This window comes from Limulus polyphemus, unplaced genomic scaffold (genome assembly GCF_000517525.1).
Source record: "Limulus polyphemus unplaced genomic scaffold, Limulus_polyphemus-2.1.2 Scaffold1530, whole genome shotgun sequence".
NCBI classification, from domain to species: domain Eukaryota; kingdom Metazoa; phylum Arthropoda; class Merostomata; order Xiphosura; family Limulidae; genus Limulus; species Limulus polyphemus.
This window is the reverse complement of record NW_013667140.1, coordinates 247,865-267,353: the sequence shown is the minus strand read 5'-3', so window position 1 is coordinate 267,353 and position 19,489 is coordinate 247,865. Positions and strand designations below refer to the sequence as shown.

Genomic DNA, 19,489 nt, shown 5'->3' with positions numbered 1-19,489 from the left:
ACTTAGGAAACAACATTATGTGCAATGTATTTAGCAAAAAAAAACAAAGTTAAAACACGGGCCAGACATCTTGTCGTTTTTAAATAAGTGATTTAAAGTACATGAATGTTTCTTTGTTTTGTTTTATGACAAAACTATTAAAGCTATCTACCGCCGTTCAAAATATTGAGCTTTCGGCCAGGGGGAAGGGAATCAATCAGCTGGCAGCGCCCACCGCTGACTCTTTGTCTACTCTTTATCAACGAATAGTAGCATTGACCGTCACATTATATCGATCCCAATGCTGAAAGAGTGAGCATGTTCAGCGAAGGTTTCGATCTCACGACACGCAGATTGTGAGTCGATCGCTCTCTAAGACATGCCAGGCCTTTAAAGTAGTTGAGTATATGTATATATACATATAAAGAGAAATGTGTTTTTTCTATTGAAAACTGTCATAAACACAATTAAAACATCTACATTTTTTAGTATAGTTTAGTTTGAAACATGGAAATAGTGGTAATTTAAAAAAATAGTCACATCCAAACGTTATATAACCACATAAAGATGTCCATTTATATGAATTACTTTAAAATTTTCATATGTTGATGGTTGATTCTGTGTTATCCATCAGCACAGTTTACGTTTCGTTTCACTAACTTATAGCCAGTGGAACATCTTACTTATTTCTGTTCAGGTTGGGAATAGTGAATGGTCTTTTCCTTCAACACTAAAGTGGCACATTATGACATCATATACCGTACATTCACATATTCCTTTATAAAGTAAGAATAACAAACACGGCACCGTAAAATATTTTATTCAACTTCTTGCATATAAAATATATTTTATTTGAGTGTCTTCTAGAAAAGGTCATATTGCATTGTTCAGTAATTGTCATTATACATTTGAATAATCTATATGTAAACAAATCTGCTTGTTTTCCATATCAGACATTGAATCAAATATTAATCATTATGAAAAAATATTAGATAATTCTTATTTTTATCTTATTATCCTAATTCAGTTAGTTAATCAGATAAAAGAAACGGTATCACACTGTTTAACATCGAAAATAATGCCTTAAAGGGTTAGGTTTGCACAAAAACGACTTTCTTAGGTCGGTAATCTAAACATAAAGAAATCCTGTTTCTTGAATTCAACATGTAATCTAAACTCGTTAAATAACTTTTTTTTTCTTTAACACGAACCTGTTATATACTGATATAAATTTGCTATAACAGTATATATTAACATATTTAGTCATGATTTATACAATTATAGGTAATCGCTTTGAAAAAATCGGTTCTTAGGTTTATAACATTTTTTTCTTGATACTACACTTTAAGTACGCATTTTTTCAGGATTGGTTTCAACAAAGACTGGCTCGTAGCTGAGTGATCTTCCTGGGGTTTTTTTCACTTCTATTTGAAAAAGGTATTCACTATCAGGCTGAAGACCACCAATTTTCTGTATGAAAAAATTACTTTCGTTATTACGATGTTGAAGTATTAACACTCGCCTTCTCCATCTTTTTGATCCCCAGGTGTCTTCAACACAATAGTTCGGGACGATATTAATGTTTTCTTTGTTATCTTTGGTGATGGTAGTTTGATAGATATAGTACTCAATTTGAAATTTCTCCTCACTGATGAAGGGCTGAAGGAAAACTTTGGACCATTTCAGTGTGACTGAAGTGCTGGTGGTTAACGTTCTCAAGTTCTCTACTGCTGTGTCATTAGGTAACAATGGATAAGGAAACATACTGTAATTGTTTGCTAAGTATATCTCAGCCTGCCGTGATCCTAAAAATACAGGGGTTAGTTTGAAAACATAAATACCTGCTTGGACCTTAGGTATAAAAAATGTTTTCGTGCCCATCAAACTGGTAGATAAAATGTCTAGCCCTCTGGTGGAGGTGACGTTAACAACAACTGGTCCTGGTCCCGAACACGAACGAAGAAAATAGTACAACGCACTAGAATGATTCTTCATCGTGTAAACAACTACTGCCGTGTATCCAGTTATTGGGCTCATCTTGATAGAAACTAAGGTGTTTTCTACTATTTGATTTGCATTGCTGCTAGAGCCTCTCGTGGTGGCGTTAGTTCCTTGGTAGGCGGCACTAGCATTACTTTGTTGATCCACAGCAAATACATCGAAAAAGTAAATTTTTCCTTCTTTGAGCCCTTGAACTATATGAGATGTTTTGCTTCCAACACACGTGTATTGTATATCTGATTTGATATCCATTCTTTCTCTAATCTCCTTAATTCTTCTCCAAAGACTTTTTCTCGCGTTTCTTTCCCATCGAAAGCCAAACCCAGTCCATCGAGGTGGTCGAGGCGGAATATCTCCGTGCATTGCTGCTTGAACAGAGCAAAGAGTCTTATAATTTTGTCGAGGGTTTACCGCTATGCAGTACTCAATCTTTCCGTGTTTTGTGCTTTCGTAAGTACTATGAGTCCAATGCAACGTGACACTATTTGTTGAAACATGAGTGACTGTTACTGAAGGTCTTTTGGGAAGTCTCACACTGAAATATTTCTGACTAGAGGAAACGTACACGCGTACCGAAGTGTCTCGCACATGGGATTTAAGGGTTAATACGTACACTCCAGCGTATCTCGTGAGAAACTTCACTGTATCAGACTTTTGTCCTCCGCCACTAATTTTTGGAAACTGGTAAACAAAACTGTTTTCAATTCTTTCATTATGTCTGTTGTTTTTATGCTCTGAAACGTAAATCATAATTATTAAAAGCAGTTGTTTAGGAAAAAAAAATATTATAATACACTGTCTAATCAATCAAACCACCTCTGTTAGAATTCATATTGTGTAAAACATATCATAATAAGTATTGTAGAGCTGGGGAATTAGGTTTTTCTAAATGAAAGATAATGTTAGAATCTACACTTGAAAATTTGTTAAAAACAGATGGAAACAGAAATAATAATAATCTATGAATTTGAAGAAAACATACAAAGAGGCAAGTTGAAGAAAAATAATTCTTAGAACTTTATTTAATTAAATCCAGCTATGCATATACGTGACAAAAAGAAAAACGCCCATTACGTACCTGAGAAAAGTGGAACTTAGTTAACATACGATGAGTATTTTTGTGACTAAAGTTTTTTATTCGCTGAGTGTCTTAACAAAATTATATAAAGGAAAGTCACACTTATGAGTAGATTTTACTGTATTTCGTTACATTTAACATAATTTGATGCGATGTAATCGACGAGCAGTACAATTTTACACGAAACATTTTAAAGAATTATTAGAACTTTATGATATCAGGTGGATGTTTCTATTAAATTTATATTAAATGAGTGAGTGGCTACTCAGTGTCATATCACTTACCCCTAGTCACAAAAATGTGTGGATGCTAAATTATCACTTGCTTTTGAAAGATTCATTTTTCAGTTGTTGACTTATAATAATGATATGTTATATAAAAATTTGCATATATGTAATTAATAACCAGTGGATGTAAATTAGCTCAATACCAAACTCTTTCCTACCTGCCCCTTGTTATGGGAAAGGTTGAAAATTTATGACATTAACTAACAAAAAGACAAAAATAAGATCATACCCCCCCTCTCAATAAAACGTCAAGCATAATTTGTAATGTTAGTATCAAGGGACGAATGGATGATAATAACATTGTTAAGGTATCTACAACTTTCATGTTAACGATCTTATTTACTCTAAATTTCACTCCCGTTTAAATTCTTAATTGATTTGAATTTTTTCTGTTTAACTCTTATCACTACGTTAACTTAATCTGGAGATACTTGATATGCTTTACATATGTAATTGGAATTTAAGAGATGTTATTTATATTGTTTTGGTGTTAGAAATTATGATACAGTGAATTTAACTATTGCATAAACGTGTCTTGCAAAAAGTTGTACTTGCTGGCTGCTGTCGCAAGAAAGTCTGTTTTTTATCTTTGTTTAAATCAGTTTGTGACCATCTCATGCTCTCAAAGTAATGGCAGGTTGGGTTTCCCTTAATGGCTGATTAAGCGGACTGATCCCAAAGTTGATAAAGAGCAACACTTGTATAACGGATAGACATGTGTTTTCTATATTTGACTTAACGCGGCGGTGCAGGGAATAGGATTTCACTTCCTCGCCGCTGTATGTTTTCTTGGTCGTTGACTGTTGAAGAATAAAATAAGTATACTGACAGAGCACTTAACTGATTCGAGCTTGGAGGGCTAACAGATTTTTAAACAATGAAGTTTCACTTCCTTGGAAAAGCAAATAAATGGACTGATCCGCCTTCAAATGTTTAAAAAAAATTGTTTTTCCTCTGCAATTCATTACTTTTCAGGTTTTTTTTTATCCTACATAAACTCACATTGTGTGCGAATTTGTTTGTCCGTGATCTTCTCTCACAGTTTTGGAGCAAGTAGGACCAATCTTAACTCGGCGGTGACATTGTCTATATGGCATAACCTCCTTTACCAAGGGAAGCTAAATTGCGCCAAGTAGACCACCAAACCATGTTGAGGTCAAGGAGTAGATTTCAGGGTCACTGAATCCGAATATATTATTGGAATATGTGTTCCTAGCCACCCGTCCCCTCGGGATCCCAAGGGCATCATGTTTGGACCTCTGTTAATAACTCTACTCACGAGCTAGCTAAACCAAACTTGGCACATATACTCAGGTACCACTGGTGGGTGTCCTGACAGGGGGTTTTGTTCGGGTACGTACCCCCGTTGGGGTAACTATAGAAGTAATTAGAGATAATGACAGGCTTGATCGGTACATTGACGCTTCTATGAATCACGATGAAATATTTGAACCCAGCAGTGCAGCAGGGGTATTTTATGCTAGTACTTATTTAATTTAGTGTTCAAGAAGTATTACTTTGTTAGTGATGTTTGTTACATTTTGTATTTGCTTTTGTGATTGTTACTATTTTATAGAAAAATTATAATGACGTCCATCACTGTGAATAATGAAAAAAAAATCATTTGTTCGTGTGTTACTTTCTGTACCCTTCAACAGCACTAATTACTGAATAGCATGGTCTCTGCGCAGGCTCCTGATGAACCTCTGAACGTTGGTCTGTGGCAGGTGGTCCTATTTCTCTATAGAGCCATCTCCCAACTCGTAGAGTTTCAAGAGCTGAACAGGACGGGCCGAAACAGCATACTGGAGAGCGATACAGATAAGATTGTTGAGTTCACACTTTGGAATAAGCCGTTTTCTACCAGCGGTGTTCTCACTCTAAAGGAATTCCACTGCGACTCGAACAAAGTATGAGTGAAGTTGCCATTTATAATGGAGGTGTCACCAATAGCTTGTTTGTTTGTAGCTAAGCACAAAGCTACACAATGGGCTATCTGTGCTCTGCCCACCAGGAGTATCGAAACCCGGTTTGTAGCGTTGTAAGTCCGCTGACATACAGCTGCGCCACTGGGGGGTTTCCCCAATGGCGCCAATGGACAACTTCATGTCTAGGACCTAATCTTTGAACTGCACAGCTGTCAAAAAGCCGTCCCAGGACACATGAAGATCAGTCTTGCCATCGAAGCTGATGTCGATGCAAATCATGGCGATTCAATATTGTAAAGTTAGCATTACTATAGTAATAAAATTGTCAATGAGATCATGATATAGGCTTTCTATAACCGCAAACGAACCTCCTTAAGTATGTTATGAATAATTTATATTAATGCAAAAATTCCAGATGCATTTCAAAAGTCACAACATAGCTTCTGTATTATCTAGAACCTATATGGTCATGAATCAGTCGTGTCATGCTTTTTCCGCCTCCGCACCATCTACTTACATTGCCGTGGATTCTATGCGTTGGAGGTAACATTTTGGCTCACACTTAAAACGGTTTTATTACGGCATTGAGACATTTCAGATAATTGTATACCGAGATCTCATTGAAATTCCTCCCTACTTAAATGCCATCTAAGACTTGCTTAGACCATAACTGTGCAAAATGTGAGTCTTAGAATACAAAACAAACAACAAAAAGCATTGCACAATTAAGTCACGTGGCAAATAGAGTCCAATTTGACAAAAATCCTTTTTTGTTTTGAAATGACCTGTAATCCACGAATGATAATAAGTGATAAAGAATGGAATTCTAGCTAATCATCAGTGCTAGAAACTAAAACTTACTATGTTAAAAGAAAAAATCTTAACAAATATATTAAATAGGTGACCATATGAGGAATATAAGCAAGTCTCTTTAAATGGTCTCAACAGTATGAATTACAACATTTCAGTCTAATTAGTTCGAAAAGCTTCTAATACAAACATCAGCCCTTAGCTGAAATCAGAGGGATCCAGCAACAATAAATGTGAGAGATACTTTTGTTTTTCACTGCTTTATCCGGGGTATTATCTAAGATATTTCATGTCACAGTTGAAAACAATTCTTCACTTATCGCAAAAAAAACAACAAAAGGAATAGCAGGAAAATATTCGAACACATTATGGAGCAACCATAATTTCTGGCGTAAAGAAGATCTTTGAAAATTTGATGCTTTTACATTTTGACCATCTGACAATATATTTGTCGTGTAACAGCTAACTTCCATACTCACTGGTAACTATACGCTATAAACAAAGGTTTTCTTTCTTCTCTTCACAGCCTCTTCTCTTCAAACGTCATTATACAAAAGATCATGCATGTCACGATTGTTTCAGTTATCAAAAAATTTACTACCATACCGTCATAGTACTGCAAAGATTAATACCAGTACTTGTTTATTGGTTCATCAAAAGCATTTTGGAAAAATTAATAGAACCTACTGATACATAAAACATTATATACAGTATTTTTTATCATAGAAATAAACTACGAATGGTATACGTTTAAAATTGCGTATATCGATATCAAGAGCCATAAATTAACGCTTTCTCAACACAGCCCAAAGTTAGATAGGTAAAAATATACTTCTCACAATAGGTAAATAGGTATAATCTATAATTTTCAGACAAGAATCCTCATATGCTCAGAGGCCTGAGTACGTTATATTAAAACAATTTTGAATATGCAAATCAACAAAGCACGTGACAACCACAGCTGATATAAAGTGGCAGTGGGACAGAACGTATCAGAACTATATTTTGACATTGTTTGGCATTGCTTAGGTATTGTGATGCCACCGAAAATTTATCGCTTTTGGGAATGGTATGTAACAGTCCTTTTCGATGTAAAATGTTTATAAACTCAAATCAGAAAGAAATGTTGAGGTCGGGGATTTAGAATTTATTTGTACTTAATGGCATTGGAAAACAAAGCAATACTGATCAATCTGGTACACCAGAACCATCAGGAAAAATACGTGCACAGAGCGGCATCTTGTAGCAGGTGAGAGATCACGAACACAAAGTGGCAAAAGTTGTTCACGTGTCTCAGGGTACAGTAAGTAACATAATCAATAAGGGTTTCCGTTTACACAAGTGACAAAAATTGCGTCCACAATATATTTGTTTAACGGTTGTGTACCTCAAGCAATTGGAGAATGAAATGGATATTCATGCCAGTCCATACGAAGACATACCCATACCGTTCAAATGGCTGGATGCAACGCCTATGGATTTCTCTGAGGTCAGACTGCTGAAATGGGCACTGAGAAACCGTTATCCTCCTACACTAGATATATTATGGAAAGCAGTTGGAGAAGGGGTGTGATTAAGACATGACAGCTTTGCGACGATACCTTTTGTAATTGAATTTTAGCTGCATAGCTAATGTAAAAATTCATGGCAATAAGATAGAGCATAACCTAATGTGGCGACGTGGTGAGGCTCCAAAATCGTTTAATATAATGTGTACAAAATCTATATTATGAGGCCAAGCATACACTGATTTAAATGAACCAATATGTGTTTACGCTACCATACAGAAAAACATGAACATACAGAAGGGTTTTATGGAACCATATCAAGTCATATGCAAAAGAAATGAACTTTTGTAACCAGTTTTACTTGAGCGTTCTAGAAAATTTTGCATTATTCGGTGAAAGTAGCTTCTGTAAGAGTGCAACTTTCACAATTTAAAAGCACATAGTTTAAGTTAAAATATGTGGTTTGCACTTTCAAAATACTGAAAGTGATCAGTTCAGAGCATATGTATATCTAATAATTTTCAAAAGTACTAGAATAAGAAAATTATACACGTATACATAATTTTTATGTGTCTAAGATCATTAGGAAATAAATTCAGCTTCATAAACCGCCCACTTTTTCACATATAAAATGTTACTCTCAGTATACTTGTGAAAAAAGACGAGGTACTTCATGTATCGAGTATTCACACCGTGTGAAAGGAACGTGGCATTTATTCACTTGAAATAGGTAGAAATAGGAGAAAGCAGCACAAAACGTCACATCCGTTTAACTTTTACTTAAGCTAAGCGTTCAGCGTAATGTCAAACATAATGGGCTATTTTTAATACGCATTCTGTTGATTGTGAAAGAATAAGGTTGAATTTGCGAATTTTATAGTAAAAAAGCATTAATAAAGTGGCATGCTTCAGAAAATATAGTATATGTAATATAAATAAGTTGTAAACTTCTAGCTCTTATTCAGTTGAAACAATAAAGCTGAGCCAGAATAGTGATTTAAATAATATAACGTCAATATAATTTAACGAAATCACATTCCTTCCAAAGTTTTCCTTCATCATATAGATGGGCCCGGCATGGCCAGGTGGTTAGGGCGCTCGACTCGCAATCTGTGGGTCGTGGGTTCGAATCCCAGTCCCACCAAATATGCTCGCCCTTTCAGCCGTGAGGGTGATGTAATCTGACGGTCAATCCCACTATTCGTTGGTAAAAGAGTAGCCCACGAGTTGGCGGTGGATGGTGGTGACTAGCTGCTAAATTAGGGACGGCTAGCGCAGATAGCTTTGCGCGAAATCCATAACAAACAAACACTATATAGAGTAACTTTGTAAAATGTATTTTAAGAAATAACTAAATTGACAGCCATAATTTTTACTAGTAGTTTTTGTGGTGATATTAGTGCTTTCAGTTGTCATACGGCATCTTAAAAAGTTTCGTGTAAAATTGTAGTGTTCGTCAATTATATCGCATCAAATTCTATTATGTAACGAAACACAGTAAAATGCACTCATAAATGTAACGTTCCTTTATAATTTTTTAAAGACTTTCAATGAATAAAAAAAATCAGCCACACAAAAAATTCAACGTATGTTAATAAGCTCCACTTTTCTCAGGTGCGTAATGGGTGTTTCTTTTTTTGTCACGTACATGTATAACTGGAGTTATTTAGATAATTCATGAAGAATTAACCTGACCATCAAGAACATTTTGAAATTAAATAGTTTTCCGGTAAGCAAATATCAAATATTTGATTTCGTTCAATGAATAGTTCTGCACTCACACTTTACGCCTCTTTATACCAAATAAGAAAAGGAAACCCGTTTTTCCACTATCTCTACTAGCAACAAAAATAATATTCTTGGCACTGCTTTGAATACTATGTAATACTTCAGATGTCTTTTTATTACAAGTTTTCAAATTCAACTTTTATACTTTCAAACTTGAGTTGTTATCTTTACAGACGACTACCGTTTTTGGTATCTTCCTAACGAGGTTTTCAAAATAAATTACCAAAGTTTTATATATATAAGCATTTGATATGTAATTAAAGTAAATAAATAGAAACAAAAAATGGTTCGACACTTGCATTCTCTTTTTTTGTATTCAAGACACGATTCCGTAAAGCTGACACTTACCATTTTTTCCTGTCCTAATAGGAATAAATGGTTGCCGTAAATATAAGTTCCAAGTTATGGCAGCTGAACAGGGGGATATTGACAAATGTAGAGGGCTGAAATCACGGTCGATGAGTATGTACAATCTGTAAACAATAAAAGATATGATTTTTAAAAAATATATAAAAATATCAATATAACAAACATATGATGAATATGCCAAGGCTTTTATTGTTGTCAACATTTCCCAATAGATGTCCAGATCAGTTAGTAGTAGGTGAATGAGGCTTGTTTAAGGATTAGTCCCTCGGTGGTACAGGAATAAGTCTACGGACTTACAACACTGAAACCCAGAGTTCGATTTCCTACGGTGGACACAGTAGATAGCTCAATGTGGCTTTGCTCTAATAACAAAACAAATAAACCCTGATGATTATATTACTAATTCAAGTCAATATTTTAGATTCAAGACCACATCACTAGCTTATTTCAAGGTTTTGTATATCAAGACTATACATCACTATTAGATGTCAAGCCTTATATTCAGGACTATATTATATGTTCTATTCAATATCTATTACACAAGACTACATTAATAGCTTAAATCAAAGCCTCAGACATAAAGTCTACATCAGTAACTCAAGATTTTATAGATTTCACGAATACTCAAGCCAAGACTTCGAAAATCAATAATAAATCTTTAGCCCAAGATGAAAAGCTTAGACATCAAAACTGCATCATATGTTCAAGATAATACTTTGGACATCATAAATACGTCCTTACTGAAGTGATTAAACAATTAAAAATTAAACCCTCCTTTTTACAGCTCTTGACGCTTTCCTATGTAACGGACTAATACCCGTAAACGCTTGAAACTGTAAGGAATCGTTTTAGAATACATCCCATAATGCCTCAAATTAACAATACCTTTCTCAGTATTGTGCCTGTGGCTTTAAGTCAAGACCACGTCCCTAACTTATCTCAATACTACATTACTATAGCTCAGTTCAAGACTTAAAACAACACAACCACCAAGTAACGTAATTTCTACTTGACAAGTAGACCCGAAGTTCTTTTACTGTTTTATATCATGACATAAAGCTACATAATAGGCTATCTGGGCTGTGCCTACAAAGTGTATCGAAACCGGGTTTCTAGCGTCATAAGTCCGCAGATTTTGCGCTGTGCCACTGAGAAGCTCATGACTTGAGCAAGTAATGTAATTTTAATGTCTGTGGTCATGAATTGAGCTATGTATATTAATAACTCAAGTCTGCATGTTAGTATAAAAATCAATTTAATATCTCATCCATCAAGACTAAAATACTAGTAAAGTATCCCAGACATCAGTAATGTAGTGTAGTTGACATGCTATAAGGTATTATCATTTGTTTTCACTCATGAGCTCTTAACATTACTTACTTTATTAAGATTCAAACACCAGGACTAGATCAATAGTTTAAGTTTGACATAATCTAATTATTTTGTGTGTTTTGGTTAAATATTATACTATTTCTCCCAAATATAATTATGTTACCCAATTTAAATATTTGTTAGCTACTTAAATGGTCATACTAGTTCCACTATACATAATGGTTTAAACACAACTTTTTCTATACATTTTTTTATTGAGATGCACCAGTTATGTAAAGAAATGTTTACGGGCATGTTTTACACATGAAATGTTAAAAAGCTTTTTATTAGGTTGCTATAGTCTTCTGAACCTATACTTTTCACTTTATCTCAATAAAAGCTATAGAAAATACCTACAACTGATATTACATTGTGTGAACATTTAATGCATTTTCTGGAAACTAACTGAATACTTATGGACTGTTGCCAAAGGAGAATGAAAAACATAACATGACCAAATTGATAAGATACTGTTAAAATATATCTCTGTTTATTTTTCAACGTAGTTCTGTCAAAAAAAAGAAAAGAAATTAATGTTGTCAGAGTTGTGCCTTAAAAGTTAGAATGCCGGTTTGAATAATAAAAAAAAAACACCAAACAAATACACATATAAATTATTGCTCGGAAAACGACAGTTATTTCCCAGCCTCACTCTTAAAATGCGTGATTCAAGTTTCACTGCAAAAAAGAAAATTGTTGTTGTTGTTTTTTTTTCCCCGATATTTCCAGTGCTTACACAAAAATTGAAATTTGACATAGTATTTTACGCAATTACTTCTCGGTAACGCTGGGTAGAAGATTATATATATTTTCAACATAAATAAATAATTGTTCAAAGAGCCTATTCTTACATAGAAGTAGTTAACTAAACATTTACCGTTAACGTGCTTATTCACCCTAGTATACATATTCTGGCACTCAAAACACCCACACATATTAGATAATCTTCACTGATTCTACATAACAGTTTGCATGTGGATAACGTGTAAGACATAATTATCATGTTTCTAAGTGGCTTCACATTCTAACACAACTGTTATTTAATTTTTAGTCATATATTACGTTTTCACAACTAAATTTCTCATTTTTCATAACTGTTAATTGATAGCATCCCTCTGCAGTGCAAGGTAACTTATGTTCAGCTTTTGTATAATCTATTTAAGCACTGAAAGTAAACGCATGTAGGTGTAATATTACGTGCTATGCATTGTTTTTCACACAGATGAGATAAACGAATTTTACACGAAGAGCTCAAAGGTCAGTATTAAAATCACAAATACTGTTTAAAGTGCTACATAAAGTTTCGTATTAAATGCTTGTTACATATTAACTTTTCATTTTGACAGGAAATGGGCTACATTTAGCGTTTATGTCACCCATAACTCTGTTACAAACACCTGAGAACAACAGTTGGTACACATCTGGTAGAATAGATTGCCACTCAGTGTAATGAGATCAGTTCTTCCCGTTCCTCGGGAAAGATACTAGAATGTTCCAGAGCAGATCATTTGGATTTCGGTTGTGGCTCTGAGCTGGGCAAGTGAAATCTGAGGTATTTTCTCCTAAACCACTGGGGGGGGGGGGGCACGATATATATAATTTTCATGCCAAGAGAAATATGATCCTTCACTATAGAATTCTATGTGCAAATAATGCAGCATTTCCTAGAATTATTTCTATAGATTTTATCGTTTGGTATGAGAGTTTTCATTTGCTCTTTACTCCATTTTCGAAGCTAAGAACACCAAGAAAGCCGATGCCTCCCATGCATGGCCATGACGAGCGGCTTATGGAGTGCAGCTGGCTACGAAATCCTGATATTAAGAGTACCATGAGCCTTGTAGTTTTCCGCAACATCAGTAATTCTTACACTAAAGTGTACCATAGGACGTCTTCACTATACAAATTCAGCATCAACCGCATAGATAGATAAACTAGCGCAGACTCGCAAAACATCAAATCAGTATCTTTATTGCAACAGCACTTCTTTAAATACAGGATTTCTAGAATAATACAAAATAATTCTAATGGCAGACTTGTCTTAGGCTTTTTTTGCAATACAAATAATAAATATTTTCATAAATAAGCTGCCAATAACTCATGTTCTATGTCCGTTGGTGCAGTAAATTTACGATATTTATTCATTTTACTAATAAATTATGAGGTAAATTTGATCAAGCTAGATTTTGAAACAAATAACCTAAAAAGGAAAGAAATCTATTTTTTCTTTACATAATTGAGATATTCAGTCTTCTATACTTACACCATAATTTCTTCCTATTTCATCTTCTAATAAATTATCTCAGATAATACATACTTCACATTTTCTATATAACTTCAGTAAAATATATTTTTTCCTGTTTTAGTTCCTCACAAGTGTTTTAACCATTACTGATTATTTGTAAAATCCTCGTACTATTTACAGCATATAGTTTTCCTAAGGGTCATCACAAATATATTAATGTAAACCATCTTATCCTTTTTTTTACATAACTTTTCGCATTTATTTCTTTCAGCTCAACTGTCTCTTTTATATAAAACCGTTTTATAATTTTTTTTTCTCTTTCCAATTTGACGAATTGATCCAGTATTTCATTATTCTCAACACATTTGTCATTTTCAAACTTAGGCCATCACATTCCCCTCTCAGTGGGTCTTTACATACACGTATACTAATCCTTAGAACAAAGTTTATACATTTATTTTGAACCTGCTTAATATTCCTAACACAAACATTTCTCTAAACTTCATATTGGTAAAAACCAGTGTATCAAACTTTTAGAACGTTATCGTTAAAACTAGTATTCAAACAAAATTCTTTAATAACTCCTTTAATTTTACAGTTTATATATGTTTATTTTTGAAAGTTAATTCATTTAAAATTTGTTCCTAATCTAATATTTTTCAATGAATTTGATATATTAACATTTTATCATTGAATACGATTTACCTAGGTTAATAAATAGCCAGTTTCAAACAGTTTCTTGATATTCTGTCAAACATCTAAACTCATAATCAGTGGTAAGAATGTTGTTGAATTTGCCACAAAATTGGACTGATTTTTGTTTAATTGTGAAAAATGAGAGTGAGTTGAAAAGCTCTATCCAAGAAGTCTTGTAATGTGGAACAAATTCTATTATATCTCAAGCTACATGTAGTATGATAACTATGTATAACACACAATTCTGTCTAAAGTTGTGGCATGTTTAAGTTTAGGTAATTTTTTGTAATAGTGTGGACCCAGTTGAAAGGAAAATACTAAATAGGGAAGTAAATAAATAACTATGTACATGTACATTCGAATGTATTAGTGTGAACGTTTTCAGAGTCGCACAAAAGCATAAACAGAGTCTAATAGTGCGTCACTGCAGTGGCACCTATAGCTATAAATCGAAATTACACCCACATCCACAAAACATTTAAAACATTCACATTATAAAGACATAAAGAAGGTTAACCATGGATTATAAAATACCTTTAGATTCTGGTATTTTTTCTTGTAAACTTACGCCTTTGTTGGAAGTAAGGCAGTTAAAAATAAAAATAAAAAGAGACGTAGAGAAAATTATATCGGAGGTACTAAAGTGATGTAGAGAACCATTATTGGGCCATAAAAAAAACAATTACCGATATAAACTGACAACAACTTCTAATGAAGCAAATGCCACTTTTGAAATTTCATATAAACGAAATATATATGGCTATAGCTAAGCAATAATTCCAGATATTTGCAATCTGTTTTTATACTCGTGTAGTGATTCTAATTTTAGAACCTTTCATCAGGCGCAGATCAATTTCCAACCACTGCATCGCCATGACATTAGTGACAAAACCGAGACTTTGTTTTTACAATAAATGCACATATTTTAGCAGGATATTTCACGTTTTATATCGTAACGTAACCGTTTGTAATGAGTGTATCAAACCAATGCTGTGTAAGAAGATGATTAGCGCTGACTTGTCAAGTTCTATCACATCACTTTCGCAATGTTCTTATCTTGCTAACAGGTTTTATTACCAAGAATGTCTCGCTCTATGTCGTTGGCTTTCTTTTGGCTTACAGGCTTTATATACAGTACATAAATAAAATTTCGAAAACTGAGAATGTTAGGAATTAGACCTTTAACAGTTATAAAGTAGCCCTAATACTGAATAATATTAAAACCTAATTTATTACACGTGAGCTCGATAAGCTTGTATTGGTAGGTATATAAACCGAAAAGTCAGGAAATTTCCAGGTTCCTAAACTAATGCTGATTTCTTATAACTCGAAGTTGTGTAGACTAAAAGTACATAAATACTGGTATATTTATAGATATTCAGGTATATAAACTGAAATAAAGAATGTTGTTTCATGAAAGAATACTTATATAAAAAAATATAAACCTTGATCCTTTCTTTATTTAACAGACAGGTCGATTTTAATTGGAATTAGTATGTGAACGACAAGCTACATTCATCCTGCAGGATTTGGGGTTTACTGTTGTTCCATGTATGCTTGAACGAATGATGTTCTAAAATTATTCTGTTGTATTACATGAAAATATTGATTAAATTCCAAGTCATATTTTGCAAAATATTTTAGTTTATTTACTTCATGCATACATTTTGTTCCTGACGTTATTAGTTTAGTATAATGACTAGTAATTTTATCGGGATTGCTATCTAATTTCTGGTTGAATTATCTTTCGTTACGATAATAACCTAAGTCTTGCACGGTATAAATTTCAAAAGATGTTTATTCGATCGTGAGCATTCTTTGAGGAGTATGATCTGCAACTGCCTCACAGATATCGACAGAAGAATGAAATGAATAGCTGGTGAACGTGAGATTGAATTTCATCTCAAAGATATTTAATTGGGTTAAGGTATTATGACTATGATAACCACCTAAGATAATTGGAGTCACTATCATTCTTTTAGAACCATTTTTGGACTATAATAATGTGGTGGATTGTTGCTTTAGCATTTTGGAAGATATTTTGTCTATCAGAATAAAAATGCAGTAATGTTTCTTCGTTTGTAGTTAAGCACAAACGGTTTCTTACGTTATACGTCCGCAGACATACCGCTATACATTTTATCATCTTTAGGGATCATCTAATATACCACAAAATCGGTTGATGTTGCACACGGAAATAAATACAGCGTTCTAAGACGCATGAATCGAGAATCTAAATAAAGGTGCCAATTAATGCATGATTATGTATTTATTACAAATAACCAAGTAAAGATATCGCATCTAAATTATAATTAATGTAAGTAATTCTTATTTAAAATGCATTGTCGCTATTTGTAACCTCATAAAAGCTTATACGTCTTAAATATTTCTCAGAAATGTATTATTAATGTAAACAATTCTCAGGTTCCAAAAATGAAAATAAACAGATGATCCGAAGATGTTAACATATTTCTTAATATCATTTATGAAGATATTAATTTCACTGACTGTTTAATAGTAAACTTTAAAAGAAATTGTTAAAAACAGAGGCACTAATAACTACATTTTACATTTACTACAGGATGGTAGGAAATTAGATAAATATATTTTCTAGTCAGAACCTCAAGTAATATTTAATGTTTAATCTTAATGTATCTGCTTCTTTTTTTCTTATAATTTCTGGTTTTAAACACTTTACTTTCTGAATAGCATGTTCTCACCGTTTTACTTCATCCTTAAAAACGAAGACAGTCATCTCCACATTTTGCGGAAGAACATTAGTGTCGTAAAATAATTCAGGGTGAAACGGTGAGAAATGTGATCCTGAATCATCGAGTGAATCCATCAAACCTTCAGTCAGTTGAACGAAATAACCATAATGCAAGCAAATCAGAACAGAAATCAACCGTCCAAGCATGTTCACAAAAAAGCAAAAATCTGAAAAAAAAAGGTGTTAGATATTCACTTAATACATCTCTATTAATAATTAATTTACCGCATTCTTATGATAGTATGTGATGATAAAAGCTCATTATAAAATTTGTAAGTTCATAGAACTTCGTTGAAGAAAATTGAATTACACAATGAATAAAAAAACACATCTGTCCAATGCAGATTAAATTATGCTGCAACTGAAACAAACAACATATCTGATTAAAATAATTTACTAATTTACTCTAGTCTCGTTATCATCTAAACAACGAATACACGTTTTTCTAAAAATAGTATTTATTAACCATATCACAGAAAATATTTCCAAATCTCTAGTATAATATTCCTAATACTTTGTAATAGTACAATTAATATTAACATCTACATTTAGAAACGTAAGTAGCTAAACTTACTGGATGTAAGAAACATAAATTCGTTTAAAAGAACGATGTTGTTTCTCGTAACAGATAATATATATATACATTCCGTCCATCGTCATGAGGTAATATGATCACCAAAATAACATTCCCACGAAAATAGGGAGGAGGTCCGGATTGCTTGGCGGATTCCCACCACTATGAACTGCAGTTAAGACAAATAACTTAGTAATTCTTATAATACTTACCGGTAGATCAGAAACTAGAGGTCCAATTAAAGTTTTCAGAAATCGACTGATTCGGCGATAAGTTGATATTTTATTCGGTTTTGATAATTTTGTTTTCGGATTAAATAATCGATCTGTTCTGTTTCCCTGATAATATACAAAGAACTGAAGAGTCTTCTACTAAACTTCCAGTGATCAGTAAATGAAGACGTAGGAGGAGACTAACAATGTCACGTGATGTCATAACATTTTCTAACGATAGAGGCGTTAACTCCCACTTAACCTACAGATGTGTTGTGCAAATATTTCCTTTTTTTTCTATACACCAGATAGTTAAAAATAAATAATTAAAAATAAAGTGAACTTCAAAAGTTTAATAAGTCCAACTCCCTTGTATTGCGTTGACATAGGCAACGTTGTGTTATATCTAAATAGAAAGCAAAAGACTTTTATATGAAATCAAGATGGTTGAATGGGAGTAAAGAATAAGTAAAAAACAAAAAAAACGTTAGTTTACACACACACACACATCACTTGTCCTGTAATAAGTGTTTATAGAAATCTATACTTTGTCCATTCGAATATGTGATTACTGATGTGCAAAGACGGAGCTACACAATAAAAAACAAAACAATAAAAAACGTTGTTTTATAAATAAATACAAACGTGTTATTTCATAACAATCCACATTCATGTGAGCTATCACACAATTGAATGTTGTAGAGATATAACCACACAGGTTTTGTGTTTTCTAACAACATAAATGAAGTTGGATTTTCAATTTAAAATTTTGTTTATGTAAATACACAGTTGTATTGTGAAGACCCATTTTTACTATGGGTATGAAGATTGTATAAAATGCAACACAAAGTTTGTGCATTAGCCACTAAACTTTTATTCCACAGAACGTAAGCTGTGTTGTTTTTAACACAACTTTTTATTGTTGTTTTTACATTGAGCACACATGTTGAATTATCAAAAAATTAAGAATATATATATATATAAAGTACCTTCTTGAAAAATTAAAAGTCGAAGCAATAACGTGTATGCCACCTCAAACTTTATCGTAATTTTGAAGCTTGTTGAATTGAAACATATTTTATAAAAACCTTGAATCCATTTTCTAACCTCGTAAAAACATTGAAATTATGATTCGTAGCATATCGAACTGACTATCTGAAAACATTTTAATAACTCCATTATAAGAATGCGTGTTATCCTATCTTCTGATCAAGAAAACATATCTTATACTGTAATGAAAAAAATTCAAAAGACTTAATACTTGAAATAAAATATCTTGTTTCCTTCATCGTGACAAAATGAAAGAACTTACAACAGAAATTGGCTGGGACAACTTGAATATACGTATAATGTATATTTATCTAGTAAGAAATCAATAAGTAATATGTAGAAATATTGAATTCTTAGTACAAATCATCAGAATGGTGTGATGTATAAACTTTTGTATACGTAATTAGTTATATGTGACATACATTGCTAGTATTTTTTAGTTAAATGACAAAATTGATTAATTTACACCAAAACATGCTTAGTTGTGATTCAATGCACATGTTAAACACAGTTTACCTAAGTACCGTTTAGCTAATATAGATAAACATAATAATATAACAACATGAGTTTAGTACGAAAAATATAGCAATTATTTTAGTGTTATGCATACGTTAAATTTTTAATGACATGAAGTCAGCTTCAGTTTAATGATTCTTAAAATTACTGGGATAGTGTCATTACTCTTCAAAACAGCTGTTTCTAAGATCAGAGAAATAAGATTAAGAAGTGTGGAATGTATTAACTTCACAACGAATAACTCTTTTATCGAAATGGTAGATTTAAATGTTTTACACTCACAAAAAAGAAACCTATCATTCTATAG

At 32.9% G+C, this 19,489-nt stretch overlaps 1 protein-coding gene across 1 annotated transcript; it reads right to left on the bottom strand.

The window, feature by feature from the left end:
* Positions 1 to 783: 783 nt before the first annotated feature.
* Positions 784 to 17,788, bottom strand: LOC106463962 (protein NDNF-like). The gene is made up of 4 exons (XM_013924061.2): positions 17,617 to 17,788; positions 16,781 to 16,997; positions 9,728 to 9,852; positions 784 to 2,714 (listed from the first exon to the last, which is right to left on the bottom strand). The coding sequence occupies exons 2-4, from the start codon at positions 16,975 to 16,977 to the stop codon at positions 1,324 to 1,326; spliced, it is 1,713 nt and encodes a 570-aa protein (XP_013779515.1). The 5' UTR covers positions 16,978 to 16,997; positions 17,617 to 17,788; the 3' UTR covers positions 784 to 1,323.
* Between the last annotated feature and the right edge of the window lie 1,701 nt (positions 17,789 to 19,489).

Excerpts from the sequence above, each read along its gene's own strand:
- LOC106463962 (XM_013924061.2), bottom strand. The coding sequence starts at position 16,977 with ATGCTTGGACGGTTGATTTCTGTTCTGATTTGCTTGCATTATGGTTAT. Across the intron at positions 9,853-16,780 it reads TTTAAGGATGAAGTAAAACG|ATTGTACATACTCATCGACC; the intron begins GTGAGAACATGC and ends TATTGTTTACAG. Across the intron at positions 2,715-9,727 it reads TATTAGGACAGGAAAAAATG|AGCATAAAAACAACAGACAT; the intron begins GTAAGTGTCAGC and ends TTTACGTTTCAG.